The following is a 20,187-nucleotide window of genomic DNA, read 5'->3' on the forward strand; positions in this document are numbered from 1 at the left end:
TTTCGTATTAAATATATTTGGTGAAGAGGCTGGGAATGAATCCTAAAAAAAAAAAAAAAAAAAATTGCCCATAGTTGTATTCAATCACAAGGGATGGTTTTAAATAGTTTGATAGTATTGCTTGTTACTATAAATAACTTAACCGTCATGCCTGAGAATCCAGTACTCAGCAAAGTCACAGGCAACTATAACTTGAATGAATTTACAGTTCACCTACCTTGTTTTATGAATCACATTTAAATTTACAAACTCAAACCCTGACCCATATCACTTTACACCAAACTCTGTTAAACGTGTTTGTTTGCCTGCATTTATTGCCAGCAAATCATTTCTGAAAGCAAAACGAACATCGGTGTTGCCTGAATGCTGAATTACAGATAGGATGAATAAAATTGCAAATATGTAAAATATATAAATAATACAACACTAAGTGCAACTGAGGAAGTTAAATACAAGTGTACTGCACACACATCTTAAAATGACCTATGTTCTCCACACGTGAAGCAATTTATTTCCTCCATTTGTTCAGTTTATCCTGCAGGAATATTGCAGGATATGCAGGAAATGCTAAAACCGCATCGCACAGCACCTGTAAATAAACAACAACAACCACAAAATCAACCACACAACTTGCATGTGTAGTTTGCACAATTGGATTGCCATCTCATAGCATGACTTAAACCTATTCATCAAAAACAATTCAACAAACTCCAACAACATACATAATTCGGAAACGTATATTCATAGAACTATCTATAAAAAGAACTTTCTATGGTGTGTACAACTGAACTATTTTATATCAAGTGGCTCTGTGTCTATAACCTACCTGTATCTCCGTGGGCACCCGTGGTGTCCAACGATGTACTCCTGGGCGTAACAGAACCGTCTGCAGAGTCCTCTGTAGCCACACGTCCAGTACTGCACCTCCGCGTCCTCCGTTGCAGACAATACTATCCGCCAAAACATAAAAGTAGAAAGAAAACGTTGATGATGTATGGCATACCATATTGACCATATGTGCATGCATCATCACATTTCAGTTGATTGTTTACAGCTAGCAGGACTATGGATGTTTACTGTAATCTCAGAGTTGGCTGAATCTCAAATATTGTGTATCCCATACTAGTACACAATTTATTATTTTAACTCTGACATCTGCATCTTCTTTTACAAAAAAATATATTTTTGATTATTTTAATAATTTAGTAGGACTATGTAGGAGTAGAAGCATGTTGGCAGGGTTTATGTAATAGTGTGGTGTGTGTGTGTGTGCGTGTCTGTGTGTGTGTGTGGCTGCGTGTAGGTTGTGTGTGTCTTTGTCTGTGTGTGCGTGTGTGTCTTTGTCCGTGTGTCCGTGTGTGCGTGTGTGTGTGTGTGTCCATGTCTGTGTGTGTGTGTGTGTGTGTGTGTGTGTGTGTGTGTGTGTGTGTGTGTGTATCCGTGTGTGTGTGTGTGTGTGTGTGTGTGTGTGTGTGTGTGTGTATGTGTGGCTGTGTGTGGCTGCGTGTAGGGTGTGTGTGTCTTTGTCTGTGTGTGCGTGTGTGTGTGTGTGTGTATGTGTGTGTGTCCATGTGTGTGTGTGTGTGTGTGTGTGTGTGTGTGTGTGTGTCCATGTGTGTGTGTGTGTGTGTGTGTGTCGGTGTGTGTGTGTGTGTGTGTGTGTGTGTGTGTGTGTGTGGCTGCGTGTGGTGTGTGTGTGGCCCTGTCTCACCCTCTCCGGTCAGCAGCACCAGTAGGAGGACTAGCAGCAGCAGGCGGTGGACCCTCTCCATGTTCAGGCTGTGGGCCTAGCGCTTGGTGCTCAGACAGTGGGGGCTCTCCTCCACCGGGGGGAGTTTATAAACGGCTCGTCGGACGCAGGGGAGGGGTCCCGTGACGCACTCTGTGCAGAACCACAACAAGAACATGGGTTATTTGTGAATGTCGCTGGCAACACTATGATGAGTCTAGTAGCTTTCATCACCACTAGTGGGTTGGTTCAAACTAAACGTGGGCTCTCAGCCGTCTCCTGTAGACACAAGATACCTTATTTTACTATTGATTGTGGTCCTTCTTTGAAAATGTGGCATGAATGAATAAAGTCATATTTAATTCAGGTCCCTTAAGAATGATTGTGTTGTGTGCTACTCACATGAAGCCCTGTCGCTGGAATATGGCAGTTTAAATCAAATCAAGGAACAAAATTCATCATTAGCTCTTTTAAGTGAAGTGAGTCCCAGTGATTAAGGCCCAACCCGCTGTATAACTTAAAACCAGCTAGCTGTGGGTGTGTGGCTTCCAGGCTGGTTAAAACAGTAGTGCCATTTGTGTCACTCTTGTCTGGATATATTCATGTGATACTGCTGATGCTGTTAAAGTACATTTTTACTTCACAAAACACACAGGTCCAGTGACGCGGGGACTTTTGTTAACTGAACAAACACAGACTTGTTCACAGACAGATGCACGTGTATAGCGTGCCCCCTAGTGACTATGACAGGCAAATAATAAACAAAGCAGAAATCTTTTGTTTACAGAAGAAGCACCTTCGTTTGTCTTGCATAAGGTCTATATCATATTGATATCAACATGTAGCCTATTCTATTAGTTGTGGAAGTGGCTCAGAGTTATTATACTAGATAATACTAGATATATTAGATACTATCTCAAACACATTCAGTTATCTCAATAAAATCCTCAAAGTCATAATGGGACGTCATAAAAAACATAGCATTTTTAAACAGAAAAATAAATACTTGATTACTTCTACTGCATAAATAAAGATAAACTATAAAGCTCCGTTATAGTAGGCCCTCCAATCCAGTAGATGGCGGTATATATTAAGTACGGCGCTGTTTCACCCGATTAAACGCAGCGAAAATAAACAACAAGCAGAAAGTCGCGCATGCGCAAAACAGGCGCTAATACTATTATTCCAAGATGGCGGACCTCCTAAGCTCAATTTTAAGCTCGATGGAGAAACCTCCGACAGTCGGCGACAAGGAAAGCCGACGAAAGGCCCGAGGTACACACTCTCCACAAGTCGCCACTACTGTTGAAAGGAGACATTTATGAACGGGCATCATATATCGGAATGCGCATTATTAAAAGGGAAGCGAAATGGTTTTCTCGTCCTCAGATTGGCCAAGCCAGCTCTCCATCAAGCATGCGTCGCTTTTTAGTCCCGCCTTAAATTATTAAAAGGCTTGTGTAGGTCAACACAAACCTGTTAACTTAGTACAACCTACACATGGATGCTAATGACAGTGACACAACCTTGTAATACACGTTAGTTTGTGTTTTATTGTATATATCCTATTGTCAATTCCAATACCTAAAAAAGACCAGGCCTTCCTAAAAGACCAGTTTTAATGGTTGTTTACATAGCACAGCAAGTTAAGGACTAATGAAAGGTTATATTAAGATTATACTTTGTATATAGGACAGTGGTTACAAAGTATTGAACATTAAAAACCCTTACAGATACCCTTATGTCTTTTCAGAGCAAGCAGCCAGAATGAAGAAGATGCAAGAGGATGAAAAGAGAAAGAAAGCTGACTTTAGGAAAAAGGTGAGCTCTTCCATCCATCTGTCATCTATCAATTGAAAAGTAATCTTTAAAGGTACAGTATATCATTTAGTGGCCTCTATTGGTAAGGCGGCAGACTGCAACCAACTTAATCCTCTCCCCCTCCCTTTCGTCATGTCCAAAGCTGATGGGGATTCAGGGATATTTTGGACGTTGACTGTTTGTATATCAAGGGTTTTTGTAGCACTTAAGTTTATGTACTCCAATGATTCTTGCCCTTTTTAGAGTTATATCTTCCTTATTGATTTGAGTTTTTGTTGCGTTGGACAAAAGCGTAAGCCAATTAATGTAGTGTCACTGAAGTTGGTTCACAGTTTTTATTGATAAAAAATAGCTAGTCTATCATGCTACTTATTCAATAGAGATTTTTTGATTGCTTGTGTCCTCTCTGCAAACAAGTGTGAATGTTCAATTTTGCTCCGAAAGCAGTCGAGTGTGTGGGAGGTGTGTTTGGATGTGGGGAGCTCTGTCTTGGCAGCGGTTCATGTTGATAGCAGCGTCCGATAGAGGGTGAAGCATCTTGGGCTCTTTCAATACAAGCCCCAGTGTGTGTTTGATGTGGGGAGCTCGGTCTGGCCAGCGTTTCATGTGGACTGCTGCCTTCGAGAGGGGGTTAACCTGCTTGTACACTTGTAGTCTAATGGGACTTTTTTTCCCCCTAATATATCAGTATAGTGATAGAATTCCAGAAGAGTAGGTTCACTACCTCTGTAAACTGTATCTCTAACATGCGACATGTATTGTTTATTAGGGGTGTAACGGTACAAAAAAAATCATGGTTCGGTACATACCTCGGTTTTGAAGTCACGGTAGGGTACAGGACGGTACGGTTCATAGTTAAGGGGAACATTTTTAAAACTGCTTGTTTGTCAACAACGGAGACTGGCCGTAGATCAGAAGCAATGAAAACACCAATAAACTTGGTTAGGGCATTTGCATTTCTGAATTCCCAGTCAGGGGTTGTTGAAATAGTGTCGTGAGCTGGGTTTGCACAGCTGGGGTTTTTTTTCACAGCAACGGTGTTAGTAACACCTGGACGTAGCCGGGGAGCCTGTCGGAGACCCTCTCCGTAGCTTACGTTCACATCCAATATTTTTTAACTATCCATCGACGCAACGGAGATGGCAAGGGCTGTCATTGGCCCTCTAACAGAATCATTTCCGGAATCACTTCTCCGGTTTGACTTTGCCCCTTATTTACTTTGTACATTGTTTACTTGCACATTAAGGACCAATAAAACACCAAATAAGATTTGAAAAACTTTGGAAGTTTATTTACAACACTGCTTACATGGTTTGCAGTAAACATATAAGATCGATCGGGCGGCGAATTGCATTGCGTATCCGACATCCTGACGGAGAGCTGCAAATTCTCAAGGGGTCTCCGTAGTTATGGAGTCGGATAACGGAGTCAGAGTAGTATCATTTGGCTAAACTGTCCGGGGGGCAATCCGACTTCAAGTTTTAAATTCGGCATCGCAAAACAAGCCTTTACATTCGCCATATTAACGCTATGTACGCCACTTTTACGCACCGCGGTCTACCTCTGTAACTACCCAGAAGTGCCTGTACCGTGACGGTTCGGGACAAATACGTGTATCGTTACACCATATCTTTACCATGATTCATGTATGGATTATGTATCTTTAACATGCTACATGTGTTGTTTATTTATCTTTAACATGCTACATGTATGTTCTTCTGCAGATGGAGAAGGAGGTTTCAGATTTTATTCAGGACAGTACGCAGCCCAAACGGAAATACACACCCATGGGGAAGATAGAAAGAAGTATAATGTAAGTACAATTAGAAAGTATACTCTTAAACTAAGTACTCTTAGTTATAAAGCCTAAACACTTGACATCATCCTCCATTAATATCGGTAATGTACAACGCTCCCAGGCCTATTTTACAGTTTGTTGCTTGAATCGCTTGATGCTACTATGTCACTCAGAGAAATTGCTGCCGTTGTTACAATGGGAATTAAAAGGAAAGTACATCTCAAAGTACCATACTGCACCACTGGCTAAACTAATATTGGCATTTCCAGTCTGGAAATGCCAGTCTCCCAGCCTGATCACAAAGATCTCTCACGGGCGTCTAAAAGGAAGGGTTGAAATTTGATCGCCTCGGTGGCATATTGTATACGTTGTTAAAATAACAATTTGGCCGATAGCCGATAACAATGTTTTTTTGTTGTTATTTATTTCCCCTTTTGTGACAGGGAATCACACCCTAACCCCCCACGCACGCACGCAGACTCGCACCTCGTATACACGCACACACAATGACACAGGGAGAGGCTTTTATGATTTGTTTGAAATCAATCTGTTTATTTCAACAACTGCGGCATCAACATTCAACATCAAAATAATTTTAACGTGGGCTTGGGCAGATAGGCCTACATGCGCCGAAAATAGATCGCTATTTATTTTACTGAACACAGCCTGCATGATGGTGAACTAGACACGTCTTTAGCACATGGAAACTGGCCAATAAAATAACTTCACACAGTGTGTCTTTTTACAATTTATGATGCTTGCGGAGTGATACGACGGAAGAAAAAAAAAGCCGCCCACAGCCCCACGCGCACATGTGGTTTGTTAACAATTAAAAATGAAAGAAAATGTCGGTCGTGTGAGAGTATTTCACTGTCTCAGAGAAAGATCAGCGATATGCAGTTTGTAAGACATGTTCCAGTGACATTTCAAGAGGAGGAAGCATTAAACATGTAAACATCGGCCACTGCCATCGGTGAATGTCATCTTATTTTCCGATAGGCCGATGGCAGTCAACAACGCGAATAACGGCCGTTACCGATGTTCGTCCGATACATCGGTGCTTCCCTAAATGCTACTATACAGGTCCTTCTCAAAAAATTAGCATATTGTGATAAAGTTCATTATTTTCCATAATGTAATGATAAAAATTAAACTTTCATATATTTTAGATTCATTGCACACCAACTGAAATATTTCAGGTCTTTTATTGTTTTAATACTGATGATTTTGGCATACAGCTCATGAAAACCCAAAATTCCTATCTCAAAAAATTGGCATATTTCATCCGACCAATAAAAGAAAAGTGTTTTTAATACAAAAAAAGTCAACCTTCAAATAATTATGTTCAGTTATGCACTCAATACTTGGTCGGGAATCCTTTTGCAGAAATGACTGCTTCAATGCGGCGTGGCATGGAGGCAATCAGCCTGTGGCACTGCTGAGGTCTTATGGAGGCCCAGGATGCTTCGATAGCGGCCTTAAGCTCATCCAGAGTGTTGGGTCTTGCGTCTCTCAACTTTCTCTTCACAATATCCCACAGATTCTCTATGGGGTTCAGGTCAGGAGAGTTGGCAGGCCAATTGAGCACAGTAATACCATGGTCAGTAAACCATTTACCAGTGGTTTTGGCACTGTGAGCAGGTGCCAGGTCGTGCTGAAAAATGAAATCTTCATCTCCATAAAGCTTTTCAGCAGATGGAAGCATGAAGTGCTCCAAAATCTCCTGGTAGCTAGCTGCATTGACCCTGCCCTTGATAAAACACAGTGGACCAACACCAGCAGCTGACATGGCACCGCAGACCATCACTGACTGTGGGTACTTGACACTGGACTTCAGGCATTTTGGCATTTCCTTCTCCCCAGTCTTCCTCCAGACTCTGGCACCTTGATTTCCGAATGACATGCAAAATTGGCTTTCATCCGAAAAAAGTACTTTGGACCACTGAGCAACAGTCCAGTGCTGCTTCTCTGTAGCCCAGGTCAGGCGCTTCTGCCGCTGTTTCTGGTTCAAAAGTGGCTTGACCTGGGGAATGCGGCACCTGTAGCCCATTTCCTGCACACGCCTGTGCACGGTGGCTCTGGATGTTTCTACTCCAGACTCAGTCCACTGCTTCCGCAGGTCCCCCAAGGTCTGGAATCGGCCCTTCTCCACAATCTTCCTCAGGGTCCGGTCACCTCTTCTCGTCGTGCAGCGTTTTCTGCCACACTTTTTCCTTCCCACAGACTTCCCACTGAGGTGCCTTGATACGGCACTCTGGGAACAGCCTATTCGTTCAGAAATTTCTTTCTGTGTCTTACCCTCTTGCTTGAGGGTGTCAATGATGGCCTTCTGGACAGCAGTCAGGTCGGCAGTCTTACCCATGATTGCGGTTTTGAGTAATGAACCAGGCTGGGAGTTTTTAAAAGCCTCAGGAATCTTTTGCAGGTGTTTAGAGTTAATTCGTTGATTCAGATGATTAGGTTAATAGCTCGTTTAGAGAACCTTTTCATGATATGCTAATTTTTTGAGATAGGAATTTTGGGTTTTCATGAGCTGTATGCCAAAATCATCAGTATTAAAACAATAAAAGACCTGAAATATTTCAGTTGGTGTGCAATGAATCTAAAATATCTGAAAGTTGAATTTTTATCATTACATTATGGAAAAGAATGAACTTTATCACAATATGCTAATTTTTTGAGAAGGACCTGTACATATTTCATTTGATTCATTTATTCTATTTATAAATGTTCAATTCACACAATGTAGCCTCCTGATGTTGTGAGAGGCTAGCGCAAGTCATTCTGGGTAATGTAGGTAAATGGCACACTGGAACCCGTTGCGGGAATCCTGAAACGGCAGCCTGGGACAAATTGTAATCCCGAATCGGATGAAGTACAATCTTACACACATCAAAAAAATAGGACCTGGGGCGCTTCTGTTAAGGCTGTAATGCTACTTTGAAGCATTGTGTCTGTCTGTTAAGACCCCAGGATAATTGTTGCCATTGTCTATGTGAAGATCTGCTGACTCCGTGATTCTGTGTTGTCTAGAAGATTTAGAGACTGAGTCACACATGTTTGAATTCTGTGAGGGGATAGTGGCTGTGGTGTGGGCAGTGGGATAAATCTGAGTGAGTGCAGAGAAACATTTCAATATTTTTCAAATCTTCTTTAAGCTTTTCGCAATCTGTATACTGTTTTTTTTACAAAGGTACAAATGTATACATTCCTATAAAATTCCTCTAATCTAAAGCCACTTCTCTGCGTTGTTCCTGCAGACATGATGTTGCGGAGGTGGCCGGGCTCGCGTCCTTCTCCTTTGGGGAGGACGAGGAGAGTCGCTACGTCATGCTTTTCAAGAAGGTGGGGTATACAATAGATCACATTTGTTTTAATGGTGGATGGACAGTATTTATAGAACACTTCTCTCAACTTGATGGCCACACACAAGCCTTTATAATGAATGCATCACATTCATACTCATTTATACCCACGTTTACCCACTCATACTCACTTTCACCCACTCATACACATTCACCCACTCGTACACATTCACCCACTCATACACATTCACCCACTCGTACACATTCACCCACTCGTACACATTCACCCACTCGTACACATTCACCCACTCATACACATTCACCCACTGATACACATTCACCCACTCGTACACATTCACCCACTCGTACACATTCACCCACTCGTACACATTCACCCACTCGTACACATTCACCCACTCGTACACATTCACCCACTCGTACACATTCACCCACTCATACACATTCACCCACTCATACACATTCACCCACTCATACACACTGTCACCCACTCATGCACACTGTCACCCACTCATAATAATAATAATAAATGAAATTTATATAGCGCTTAATATGGTACTCTAAGACTCTAAGTCTCATGCACACTTTCACCCACTCATACACACTTTCACACACTCATACACACATACACACTTTCACCCACTCATACACACTCATACACACAAATACACACTTTCACCCACTCATACACATATTTAACAATTCATACACACATGCGCCCATTCATAAACACATGAATCCATTCCTCAAAAGGATTCGTCCTCTCATACTCACAGTTACCCTTTCCCACCACCTTCCCCCGCTCCCAGTCACAGAGCGCCCCTCCCAGTCTGCGTGGCACGCCAACACTTTAAACCTCCCCACGCGTCCTGTGTCTTGTCTGCAGGAGTCTGCCCCTACAGACGATGAGCTGGAGGCGTACCGCAAGGGAGAGGAGTGGAACCCACAGGTGGCCGAGCAGCGCCGCAGGCTCAAGGTACAGCCGCCGCACGGGGCCACACACACACACACACACACACACACACACACACACACACACACACACACACACACACACACACACACACACACACACACACACACACACACACACACACACACACACACACACACACACACACACACACACACACACACACACACACACCGGCTCACACTAACCCTGTAGCTACACGGGGGGGCCCGGGGATGTCTCCTCGCGTCGTGTGTATTTTATGACCTGCTCCCACCGACACGCCGCGCTGTAGCGTAGGGAGCAGGAGGAGCACATAGGAGAACATAGAATGAACAACTAGGAGTGCTCGGCTATACACCGTTTGTGTGCATCCAGTACCGTTTTGGTGTTTTATCTGCCAACCGATGTTCCAATGACGGCACCAATTGTAGAAGATGCGAAGTAAACAAGAGGTGCGTATAGTCCGTGGAGGGACACGGTTTGTGTTGTAGGCCGACGCGTATCTTTTTGGTTTTTTTGAAAAGAGACCGCTAATTCAGCGATGCAACGCGACCGGTGAAGGGCTTCACCATATCATCCGCTTCCACCCTCATTATTTTTGTCCTATTGCAGAAAATTCAAATGGTGTGTATTAATATCGAATAATTATTCTTGCGAAGTCCGTCATAAACATGTACGTCTGTAGAATTACCACAGGCACAAAAAAGACTACTCATAAACCACAACTGAATCTCATAACGTCCTGACAACGAGACAACCTGGACATAAAAATGTGGAAGAAGATTTACTTGTATTCACTTGTACTGTATAGCAGGTACTTGCGAGGGACCTGGCTTCACTCATAACATAGTCTTTATTCTTTTTCATGTTTATTCAAGAAGTGTAAAGAACATTCACAATGTGTACACACATACGCCCATTTTAAGCCCTGTCTTTACCGCCCCTCTCTCTGACTCAGCGCTCCGCCATTTTGTGTTTCCAGGAGCAGGCAGCGTTGGAGCAGGCCACCTCTCTGAAGACCAATAAACTGGAGGCGTCCCCCGCCTCCAACTACCGGGACAAGTACAGCCACCTGATCGGGACGTCTGCCGCTAAGGACGCGGCGCACACGCTGGAGGCCAACAGCGCCTATGGCTGTGGTGAGTGCACCTAGCCGACTTTCAATAAACATTAAATTATCCAGCCACCTTTCTAGAATAATCCATATAATAATCCTGAACAGCAAATGACATATATTTACAATTAGAATACAATTTTTTACTTGTGTCACCCCCCTTCTCCATTCTCCCGGCTTCTCTTTCCGTTGGTCGACGGTTGGACCAATTGCAGTGCCCACGGCGAACAAGCGCGACAAGCGCTCCATCGAGGAGGCCATGAACCAGATCAGAGCCAAGAAGAAGCAGAAGCTGGAGGATCCCCCGGGGGCTACGGGGCCTGACGCAGGCAGCAGTCAGTCCTGAGGGCCCTGGCCCCCCGCCTGCTCCCCCTCTCTGTGTTAGTGTGAGTTTTTAAACGTTCAAGAAGCAATATTCCCGTTAAAGTGTACCAGACGATGGTCCGAGAGCCCACAGCACCGTGCTGTCCTCCAGTATCTCTTAATACATCGTCATAGGGACAGGGCTCAAACGTACATGTGCGTACATCCACCCACTGAGGTGTGTGGTCGCTTTTTAGTGGAATATTTCCATTACAACTAGTTTTAAAAAAGGTCTATAAAGTGTTTTCTCTTCTCCAAAGTAAGTCGCAAGTGACAACCGGTTTCAGATAAATGACTACAAGTTCCTGAAATGGCCTCAAATTTACTGTGACGACATAACATACATTCGCTATAAGGCTGCATATATAGGCTGCAAAAGGCACTACATTTTGTTCAGTAAAACAATAGTCCTCGAGACTAGTGTATTTCAAATTGATGATAGGAATAAATTCAAAGATGCTTAACGATTTGTGATTGTGAAGCTATAACCTGTTTGTACATGCACTGTTCCCTTGAAACTCATCTTATGAAATCTTTTCTGTTTGTTTTTGTCTTTATTATTTTTGTATTTTATTTTTTTTACTGGTTTGTACACCAGAATCGTTTTTTTAATGAGGTTCAATAGGGCTATGTGATTTACTGAATAAGTTTCAAACTTCCACACACAAATAACGTATTGTAGTAGCCCAGGAATAAACGGTAGAAGGCGCAAACAAATGTTTTTAAAGTGTCTCCGTTGATCAATGGACGTCTGCTATAGGAATGTTTGGCGCCATCTAGCGATGATATTTAAACCAAGCGTTTTTACACCGTGATGGAAACTGGCAGTTATGGCAAAGGTTCCAAAAGAGGAGGGAGGTTTTAGAATTTATTTTTTTATTATTCATGATATGAACATATTTGTGGTCGTGTCTGCTATGTTGTGTGTTCATAAAAGTCTGGTTTCTACAGTTCTAAAGCGAGTATAGCCCTTATAAACTAAGGCTATCAAAGCGGGTTGTATTTTAAATGGATGTTATATTTATTTCCTGGCTTTTCACTGTGCTTTATAATGTTTCTTATTTGACATACCCTTGTCTGTTTTTATGATTGTTGCCATCAGCATACATGTATGTAAAAGGTAACCTCTATTTCAAATAAAAACTAACAAAAACACAGTATAGCCATTTTCAAGTCATTTGTTCCAAAAGTCTATCCATAGTAAGCCTATTTTAGAAATGTTTTCACGTTATCTCCTCAAAGGATAGCCATTTCAACAAATATATTAACTTTCAGGTCCTACTGATCTGCATCCTTTGTGTGCCAATCATGTCGGAATTGTTAATACATAAATGAAAGTATTTAGTGTAATTGATCACAGCGTATCTCATAACACAATTCTAGTTCCTTGTTTTGGATTTTGCACAACCACTTGGCCCCGAAGCGTCATTTCACAACTTTCTCATGCACGTGTCCTCTCCGCGCCTCTAGGGGGCGCCTCGGGTGAATAAATGATAAATAGCTGCTTTTTATCCTCGTTTCTCGCTGTCCTGAAGATACGCAGGATCTAACTAACTTTTATTTCGCGTAGAAGACCCACTCTTAACATATTCAAGACATGAAGCTCATCTCTCTGTTTATCTTCATAACTTGGTTGGCGGATGCAGAGCTGAAAACGACAAAAGGTGAGGGGGAACCATAAGGCAACTTTGTTCTGGACTGATTACATAGGTTTAAAGTCAAATAAGTTCGTAACTCAAGTCAAATATATATTTTTTTACATTTAAAATTTCCTTATTCTTTGTTGAATACCATTGTAATCGTTGTTCTACCTTCTGTAGCCATTTTTCTCTGTTTGTTTAAACAAAATAAAGAAAGCATAAACATTGTTTATTGAATAATGCGTGACATTCCTACACATCTGATGGCTGCCATATCTTTTTCATTCAGTGTCGGGGACGACATGCACTTTCAAAGACAAGATCTTCAGTCCCGGAGACAGCTGGCATCCCTACCTCGAGCCCTTTGGCTTCATGTTCTGTATGCGCTGCATGTGCACGGAGGTAGCTTATGGTGCCAATTTTTTTACCGTCCCAAAATACCTCCACTTCCACAGCCTTTTACGCCAAAAAAAAAAAAAAAAAAAAGGAGCCTTCAATTCTTAAATGTATGACTTCGTTTGTTTAATTGACGTGACCATTCTCCTCTCCGCTGTATACCGCCACTGTTAGTGTGCGTGCGTGCGCGTGACGCGTGTGTGTGTTTGTGTTTGTGTAGTTCAGTGTTTGCCTCGTTAACCGTCAGCGTCCATCTCTTTTAGGCGGGCTATGTGAAATGTAACACAATCAGGTGTCCTGCGTTGACTTGTGAGAATTCAGTGACCGAGCCGCAGCAGTGCTGCCCCCGCTGCCCAGGTTAGCCCAGCACAGACACAGCTCTACCGTATAAAAATCGTTCTTCCCCCTTCGTGAATGCAGGATTGTTTGTTGGGTTCTTCTTCTGCAGACGAGCCCCGGGTCCCTGCAGGACTCCGAGCCTCGGTGAAGACCTGTCGGTACAACGGGAGTGTTTACCAACCAGGGGAGTCGTTCACCAAACACGACCTGTTCCCGTCCAGGCAGACCAACCAGTGCGTCATGTGCACGTGCTCGGTGAGTGCCCCGTTATCCTCTAACGTTAGATGTTTATTAACATAACACGTTGCGTCTTATATAGACCCAAGTCCCAGGCCCACAACACAAACATAACCCAAACCCCGCATATAAATCATACCCAAAATACTAAAGCTTGTGCTTAAGCTGTTATGAAGATGTCTGACAGCTTTTTTATGAAACCGAAACAATTGATTCCAATTGTTAAAAAAAAAAAAATTATGTGGGAATCCTTGTTGTGGTCAGTTCTAACCTATCGATGAAGATCCCCTTTGATTTGACCCATGTGTCTCTGGAACATGCTCGACCCCTCACCTGCTCTACTGTCTCCATCAGCAGTAACTCTGGAAAATGTTCCATCATTTTGAACTCTGAATTCTGAACGTAGAAATATGTAATTTACTCTCTGAATGAGAATCAGTGTGTAAAAGCAAAGCTGGATTCATATTTAATTCATATACTTTAAAAATACTTTCTTTCTCAACCGCAGATCATCCGTTTCTTATGAATATTTATATTCTTAAATCCACAGCATGAATGTGTATACCAATGAAGTGATGCATCTCTTTTTACCTGCGGTTCCTCCAGAATGGGAACATCTTCTGCGCACTGAAGACCTGCCAGTCCCTGAGCTGTTCCTCCCCCGTCCCCCTGCCAGACACCTGCTGCATGGTCTGCAGAGGTCCTCACGCTCTCCTTATGTCTGCATCCATATATTGTGATCTGATCTGTCTGCGTCCCATATACCTGGCTTGACGGCCAATCACAGCGACACATCTGTAGTGGAACGTGCTCGTAATGATTGTGGCTACTCCGATGGACGTTGCATGCACTATGCCTGCATACTGACACGTTGATGATTGATCCTCCTTCCAGATCAGCTGACCAGCGGCTCCTCGTCCACAGAGGACGGAAACCAACAGCTGAACCGGGGCGTTGTGAGTCCATTCATAACCGTTCATGATGACAGTTATTTAATATGTGTGTTTCATACATCAAGTCTTGAATAAAACCATTCTTGCAGATTGTAACCCAAGTATCCACTAACTCAACGCTGGGTTTCTATCTGCCCGGTGACACCAGAGACACTCTGTGGACCAGTGCTCTGAGGAGCCACTGGGGAGGGACCGGTCGGGGGTCCTTGGGGCCACCTTGTCCTCTCTGAAGAGCAGCCCCAGGTCGGGGCCCTGGGGCCTGGGGCTGGGCAAGCTCAACCTGAAGGGAGCCGCGGACACAACCGTCAGGATCTTCTTACAGAAGAAGCAGCAGAAAGGTTTGTTTTTTAACCTCTTGTGTTGTTCCACATGGCTCCTCAGCCGCTCCTACTGCATCATAACCCTGCTTCACTACTTGGCACTTTAGGAGGCCCAATACTTTTGTCATTATTGCGAAGAAAAGGTTAGGCACAAGGATAACCCTAGACTGATAATAGGAAAGATATTGATTCTAATAATAATGGTAGTAACAATAATAATAATTATTGTTATTATAACCACTGTGTTAAATATATGTTACATGTTATATATGTTAATGTGTTATTATGATTCTAAAACACAAAATAAATTGTAATAATAATTCATATTGATCACTAATAACTACTAGTCCACCGATTAACCTCGTTGCTGTCCGAGTCGCATCCTTAACAGCATGTGTCTCCCCCCACCCCCCCAGCGTGTTCGTACAACAGTAAGACGTACTCCCACGGGGAGACATGGCACCCTGTCCTGGGACGCGTCCTGGAGTGCATCCTGTGCTCGTGCAGCGACGGCCTGCAGGACTGCCGACGCATCACCTGTCCCAACCAGTACCCCTGCAAACGACCCACCAAGTCAGCGGGGAAATGCTGTAAGACCTGCCCAGGTATGACTGCAGAAGTGTAGCAGCCTGAACGTAGTGCCCTGAGGAACACCAATGGGCCTCCAGGCTGTGCTTGGAGCACCGTGAATGTTGTCGGATTTAAATGAATGGATAAGAGGATCCACAAATATGAAATAAGCTTGAAGGGACCAGGGCAAAGCGGGCAAAGTCAATTACGGATTTCTGTAAACAAATATTAAATGCCATTCGTCAATCTGACCAACCACGAACGCCACGCCACTGGACATAAAATATTTGATTTGTGTGCATTTGTATTTATTATTTTTGTTGCGTGCTTCGCCCCCAACATTTTCTTTGTCAGCTAAAGTCTATACCAACCATCAATGCACATGGAATACATTTGACACTAGATTGTACTTTTATTATTCGTATTTTCACAGGTGTGCCTTGAATTTCTAGTTCGGATTGTTTCTGTGCCTCAGCACAAAACGTTAGGGAATGATTGATTCGACGATCAGTCCAAAGCCTGCCATGCTACCATTGTCCTGGTTCTTGCTCCAGAGCTTCGGGCCGAGACGAACCAGAGCAAGTGTCACCATGGTTACCGAAACAACGTCCTCGTCTACAAGGTGGAACCCGCAAGAAACGACTCAGACGACATCAGAACCATCGCCATCGAAAAGTTGGGGCTGACGGAGGTGGAACTCCAAACCTGGAAGACCGTGGGAGGTAATGTGTAGCTTCAAAAAAAAAGAAAAAAAATTGTTATAGTTACAGATGGTTAAAATTGCTAAAATGCAGCGTTTTGACTTTTATGACCCTCGCAGAGGATTTACAGTTGTTGGAAATCGCAGAAGTGGAACGTAGAAACGTCACGGATCACCCTGAAAGCTACACATTGCTCGCTACGGTCGCTGAAGGTTGGTTGATTCATTGTTCTACACTCTCCACACATACAGTATATAATTATAAATCTTCACTGATATGGCGGTGGCACTTTTTTTGTTTTTCAAAAGGTTTTGCGTATATTTAATTTAAATGGTTCAAATTATTATTTTGATTATTATTTTCAACTTTTCTGTTGCTGAGGCTTTTGTGGGTTCTTTTGCAGACACCTGGAAAAAGTTTAAGGGGGAGAATATCGGTGACAATTCTCAAACGACGGTTTGCGATGACGGCATCAGGGAGATAGTCAATTATTTAAACCCCAAGCACACTGAAGACATGTGTTCACCTTAAACACACAATGTCCCGCGGAGATACAGTTAGATCCCAGTTAAAGCAGGATCATCGCAAATATACCATAGACTTCTGCCACAAAACAATGCACAAAACAATATTTATAGAAAGAGCTTTTTTTTAATAGTTGTTTTACTTTTGCTATTGTACATCATAAGGTAGAACTGTTTATAAAAATAGTTTTTCCATGCATACTGCAACAAACAATATACAGTGTACATTACCAGTACCCAAATAGAGTTCAGATATATGATTTTTGAGGTCAGAATCTCTTGTACCAGCTCGATGTACTAATTAAACGGTTAATGTTTCGTTAACAATGTCTCCATATAACATTGTAATTTTTATGTTATAACACTTCAGACAGGGGGTTATTGACCTAAATCAACAGCCTTTAAAAACGTTACTGTAATTCTGTTGAGTTACTCTGTTATCTTTTTATATTTATTGTACATATAAAAGTCTTATGAACTTAAAGAATGCTTGTCATGCTTATTGTATGATTCAAATGTTTGTATCTATACATCCATACACACTTTGATCAATGCTTTGTGTTTCTCTAAACATTAAAAACCTATGAATCTGTGACAAGTTAGCCCACTGAGAAGGCTTAACATCAACACCTGTGTATGGCTCTACCTTATCATCCATTAACATGCATGTTCCACAAAATCATCCTCAAAATTAAGTCTGAATAAGTTTAGTATGAATCATTTTACACTAGTTTTTTTGGGCATATAAAGTCCTGAATTGTAGCTAAGCTTACCTAGGTAAAAAGGCTGTATATATATAAACAGCTCCTCTCTCCTTAGAGCATTTGTTCTCAAACTGGCCCACGGGCCAATGGCGGCCCGCTGAAACATTCCTGAAAAAAATATTTTTATCATTATATCAATATTAATTTGAACAAAAATAAATAAATATAAAGAGAAAAGTCGACTCTCTAGCTTTCAATTAAATCCTGTTACATTTGTTAGTTTTAATCCGACTGTACATTACTTTGAAAGGATGAACATCTTTTTCTTAATTTAGACCTCACTTGACCTCACTACCAGAGGTCCACGGTGCAATGTTTTTTTTCACCACTGGGATGCTGACGTCGTTTCCCGCCAAATATTTTTTCCTTTGGCGGCCCTCAGTCAAATTTTAGTTTCCTAAATTGGCCCTCGGCTGTCAAAACTTTGAGAACCCCTGCCCTAGAGGCACCCCAAATGGGGGCGAGGCTCTGCACCAGAACTCACGTTAAGTATTAGAAGATAAATCAAAAGCAGAGGTGCAAAGTCCCACCAGCACCACCGAAACACACCCATAGCGAGGTAGCAGATATCACAGAAGAAGTATTAAAACACCAAATATCAGAAGTAGTATTAACAACATACCGATAGTGAGGTAGCATTTATTAAAATACACCAGATATCACAGTAGTAGTATTAAAAATATACCAGATACCACAGTAGTATTAAAACCACACCAGATATCACAGTAGTATTCTGATAAACATACCAGTTACTGCAGTTCCAGATATCGATATCGTACCAGATATTGCAGTACTATTCAAATAAAAAACATACTGCATAAATAGTGCGTAGACGAGCCATTCCCTTATAGTAAGGTTAAATGATACACGGTACAATGTTTGGATCAAAATAAAGTTTCTACAATGAACTTGAAGCAGTCTTTCTCTTTTATAAAACCTTCACGAAACAGATTTCCTTCAAACTGAGGTTGTTTTTAACAAGGATTTAATCTACAGTTTGGGTTTCCCACTGGTGCTAACCGGACATTTATCCAATAGTATGATCTACGATAAACATCTGGGTCTGTGAATGTTGAACCTTTTAATGTATATGGAAACCTGAGTCAAAGCCCAAGTACTGTTGTGGATGAAAGGCACTGTAGATTTATAACAATCCAACTTTTCAGCATAACATCGAGCAAACTCTCACAGCTACTCTTCTGCACATCAGTTATGGTTCCTCAAAATTCAGTCTGGCCACACTTGTGATTACTTGTTGGATGTCTGCTTCGATTATTCTCAGACTCACTTGTAAGTCTCTTTGGATAGGAGCATCTGCCGAATGTAAATATCTGTGTTCATATCCACAATTATTCTCATGCGGCAAAATACAAATATTAAAATTAGGTAGATGCCGGTAGATCATTGGGTTGCCTGTTCCATCCTCTGCCATTGTAAACCTAGGCAACAGACTTAAACCGTACAGCTCTCAACAAGCCAGCTGTTATGTCAATGTAGTACATGTTCTGTGTAATATGAGGCATAATTTAGGACTTTGGGCATGGAATATATCCTTCCAGGCACGGCTAGAAGTGCAATTGTTGCCATGTGAACACACACAATGGAATAATGGCAAAATAACAACGTTAAACCTAGAACATAAACAGACTTGCTTCAGAGTGAAGTACAGGAAATGGAGGAGAGATGTGTACATAATGTATAAATACATACAAGAAGTAATGTGGATGCATGAACTGGGATTGACTGAGACAAAAACAGTTCAAAATAAAACATGTAGTTACTTTCTATGCTCTCTCTTTCTCTTTCTCTGTGCTCTCTCTTTCTCCTTCACTGTGCTCTCTCTTTCTACTTCACTGTGCTCTCTCTTTCGCTTTCGCTGTGCTCTCTTTCTCCCTCACTGTGCTCTGTGCTCTCTCTTTCTCCTTCACTATGATCTCTCTTTCCCCTTCTCCATGCTCTCTCTTTCTCCTTCACTGTGCTCTCTTTTTCTCCTTCTCTCCTCCGTAAGGTCGGAATGGTGTTTCCTTCTCACATCAGACCTCCCTCTCTCTCTCTCTCTCTCTCTCTCTCTCTCTCTCTCTCTCTCTCTCTCTCTCTCTCTCTCTCTCTCTCTCTCTCTCTCTCTCTCTCTCTCTGTCTCTACCATCTTTCCCATCTCTTAATCACTAAACAAATTCACTTTCCTTCATTTTTTGGATGCAATTTTATTCTTATTATTTGGGGTTACTCATGTGTTTAACCCCTAATTTTGATTCGATTCATTTCTACACTCTAAATAATATCCTATGATATTATTTTAGTGATTTAATAATTTTCTGACGATAATACAGATTTCATATATTCTACGATTGGCACGCATTTTGTATCTCCAAGAGGCCGCTGCCGTGGCCGGCTGAGCTCTGCATGCCAGTGCTTGGCCCGGGCTGTGGGCCCAGCTGGGGGCAGTCACTGGGCATAAATCAGCCTGATGGGAGCAGTACCCCGCCCGAGACAGTCTAGCAGCACTTCAGAGCGGGGACCAGCCTCCAGGTCAGGACAAGGTCAAGCGTTATTTAATTCAGATTGAAGCGGTAATTTTCTTTTAATTAGGATTTTCGCAGGTTTCTGCGTAAACACGTCACCTTTGTTTAATTCAACACC

At 42.3% G+C, this 20,187-nt stretch overlaps 3 protein-coding genes across 3 annotated transcripts; 2 read left to right on the forward strand and 1 right to left on the reverse strand.

The window, feature by feature from the left end:
* Nucleotides 1–296: 296 nt before the first annotated feature.
* defbl2 (defensin, beta-like 2) lies at nucleotides 297–2,446 on the reverse strand. The gene is made up of 4 exons (XM_060056747.1): nucleotides 2,132–2,446; nucleotides 1,712–1,882; nucleotides 827–950; nucleotides 297–589 (listed from the first exon to the last, which is right to left on the reverse strand). The coding sequence occupies exons 2-4, from the start codon at nucleotides 1,770–1,772 to the stop codon at nucleotides 568–570; spliced, it is 207 nt and encodes a 68-aa protein (XP_059912730.1). The 5' UTR covers nucleotides 1,773–1,882; nucleotides 2,132–2,446; the 3' UTR covers nucleotides 297–567.
* A 421-nt stretch (nucleotides 2,447–2,867) lies between these two features.
* spag7 (sperm associated antigen 7) lies at nucleotides 2,868–12,260 on the forward strand. Its single transcript, XM_060056746.1, has 7 exons — nucleotides 2,868–3,004; nucleotides 3,483–3,550; nucleotides 5,275–5,363; nucleotides 8,609–8,693; nucleotides 9,558–9,647; nucleotides 10,609–10,765; nucleotides 10,956–12,260. Exons 1-7 carry the CDS (start codon nucleotides 2,920–2,922, stop codon nucleotides 11,084–11,086), a joined length of 705 nt encoding a protein of 234 aa, XP_059912729.1. The 5' UTR covers nucleotides 2,868–2,919; the 3' UTR covers nucleotides 11,087–12,260.
* Nucleotides 12,261–12,353: 93 nt separating this feature from the next.
* On the forward strand, nucleotides 12,354–17,002 carry chrdl2 (chordin-like 2). Its single transcript, XM_060056745.1, has 11 exons — nucleotides 12,354–12,767; nucleotides 13,033–13,145; nucleotides 13,403–13,496; nucleotides 13,588–13,733; nucleotides 14,322–14,415; nucleotides 14,610–14,671; nucleotides 14,817–15,006; nucleotides 15,405–15,593; nucleotides 16,113–16,280; nucleotides 16,379–16,471; nucleotides 16,663–17,002. The coding sequence occupies exons 1-11, from the start codon at nucleotides 12,701–12,703 to the stop codon at nucleotides 16,788–16,790; spliced, it is 1,344 nt and encodes a 447-aa protein (XP_059912728.1). The 5' UTR covers nucleotides 12,354–12,700; the 3' UTR covers nucleotides 16,791–17,002.
* The last annotated feature ends 3,185 nt before the right edge of the window (nucleotides 17,003–20,187 follow it).

This window comes from Gadus macrocephalus, chromosome 7 (assembly GCF_031168955.1).
Source record: "Gadus macrocephalus chromosome 7, ASM3116895v1".
Taxonomy (NCBI): Eukaryota; Metazoa; Chordata; class Actinopteri; order Gadiformes; family Gadidae; genus Gadus; species Gadus macrocephalus.

Bases quoted from the DNA above. Each gene is read 5' to 3' on its own strand.
- defbl2 (XM_060056747.1), bottom strand. From the start codon at position 1,772: ATGGAGAGGGTCCACCGCCTGCTGCTGCTAGTCCTCCTACTGGTGCTG. The intron at 951-1,711 runs GTGAGACAGGGC...TTTGGCGGATAG, and splicing joins GGTGCTGCTGACCGGAGAGG to TATTGTCTGCAACGGAGGAC. The intron at 590-826 runs GTAGGTTATAGA...GTTTATTTACAG, and splicing joins GGGTGCCCACGGAGATACAG to GTGCTGTGCGATGCGGTTTT.
- spag7 (XM_060056746.1), top strand. From the start codon at position 2,920: ATGGCGGACCTCCTAAGCTCAATTTTAAGCTCGATGGAGAAACCTCCG. The intron at 8,694-9,557 runs GTGGGGTATACA...TCTTGTCTGCAG, and splicing joins ACGTCATGCTTTTCAAGAAG to GAGTCTGCCCCTACAGACGA. The intron at 9,648-10,608 runs GTACAGCCGCCG...TTGTGTTTCCAG, and splicing joins AGCAGCGCCGCAGGCTCAAG to GAGCAGGCAGCGTTGGAGCA.
- chrdl2 (XM_060056745.1), top strand. From the start codon at position 12,701: ATGAAGCTCATCTCTCTGTTTATCTTCATAACTTGGTTGGCGGATGCA. The intron at 15,594-16,112 runs GTATGACTGCAG...TTCTTGCTCCAG, and splicing joins ATGCTGTAAGACCTGCCCAG to AGCTTCGGGCCGAGACGAAC. The intron at 16,472-16,662 runs GTTGGTTGATTC...GTTCTTTTGCAG, and splicing joins GCTCGCTACGGTCGCTGAAG to ACACCTGGAAAAAGTTTAAG.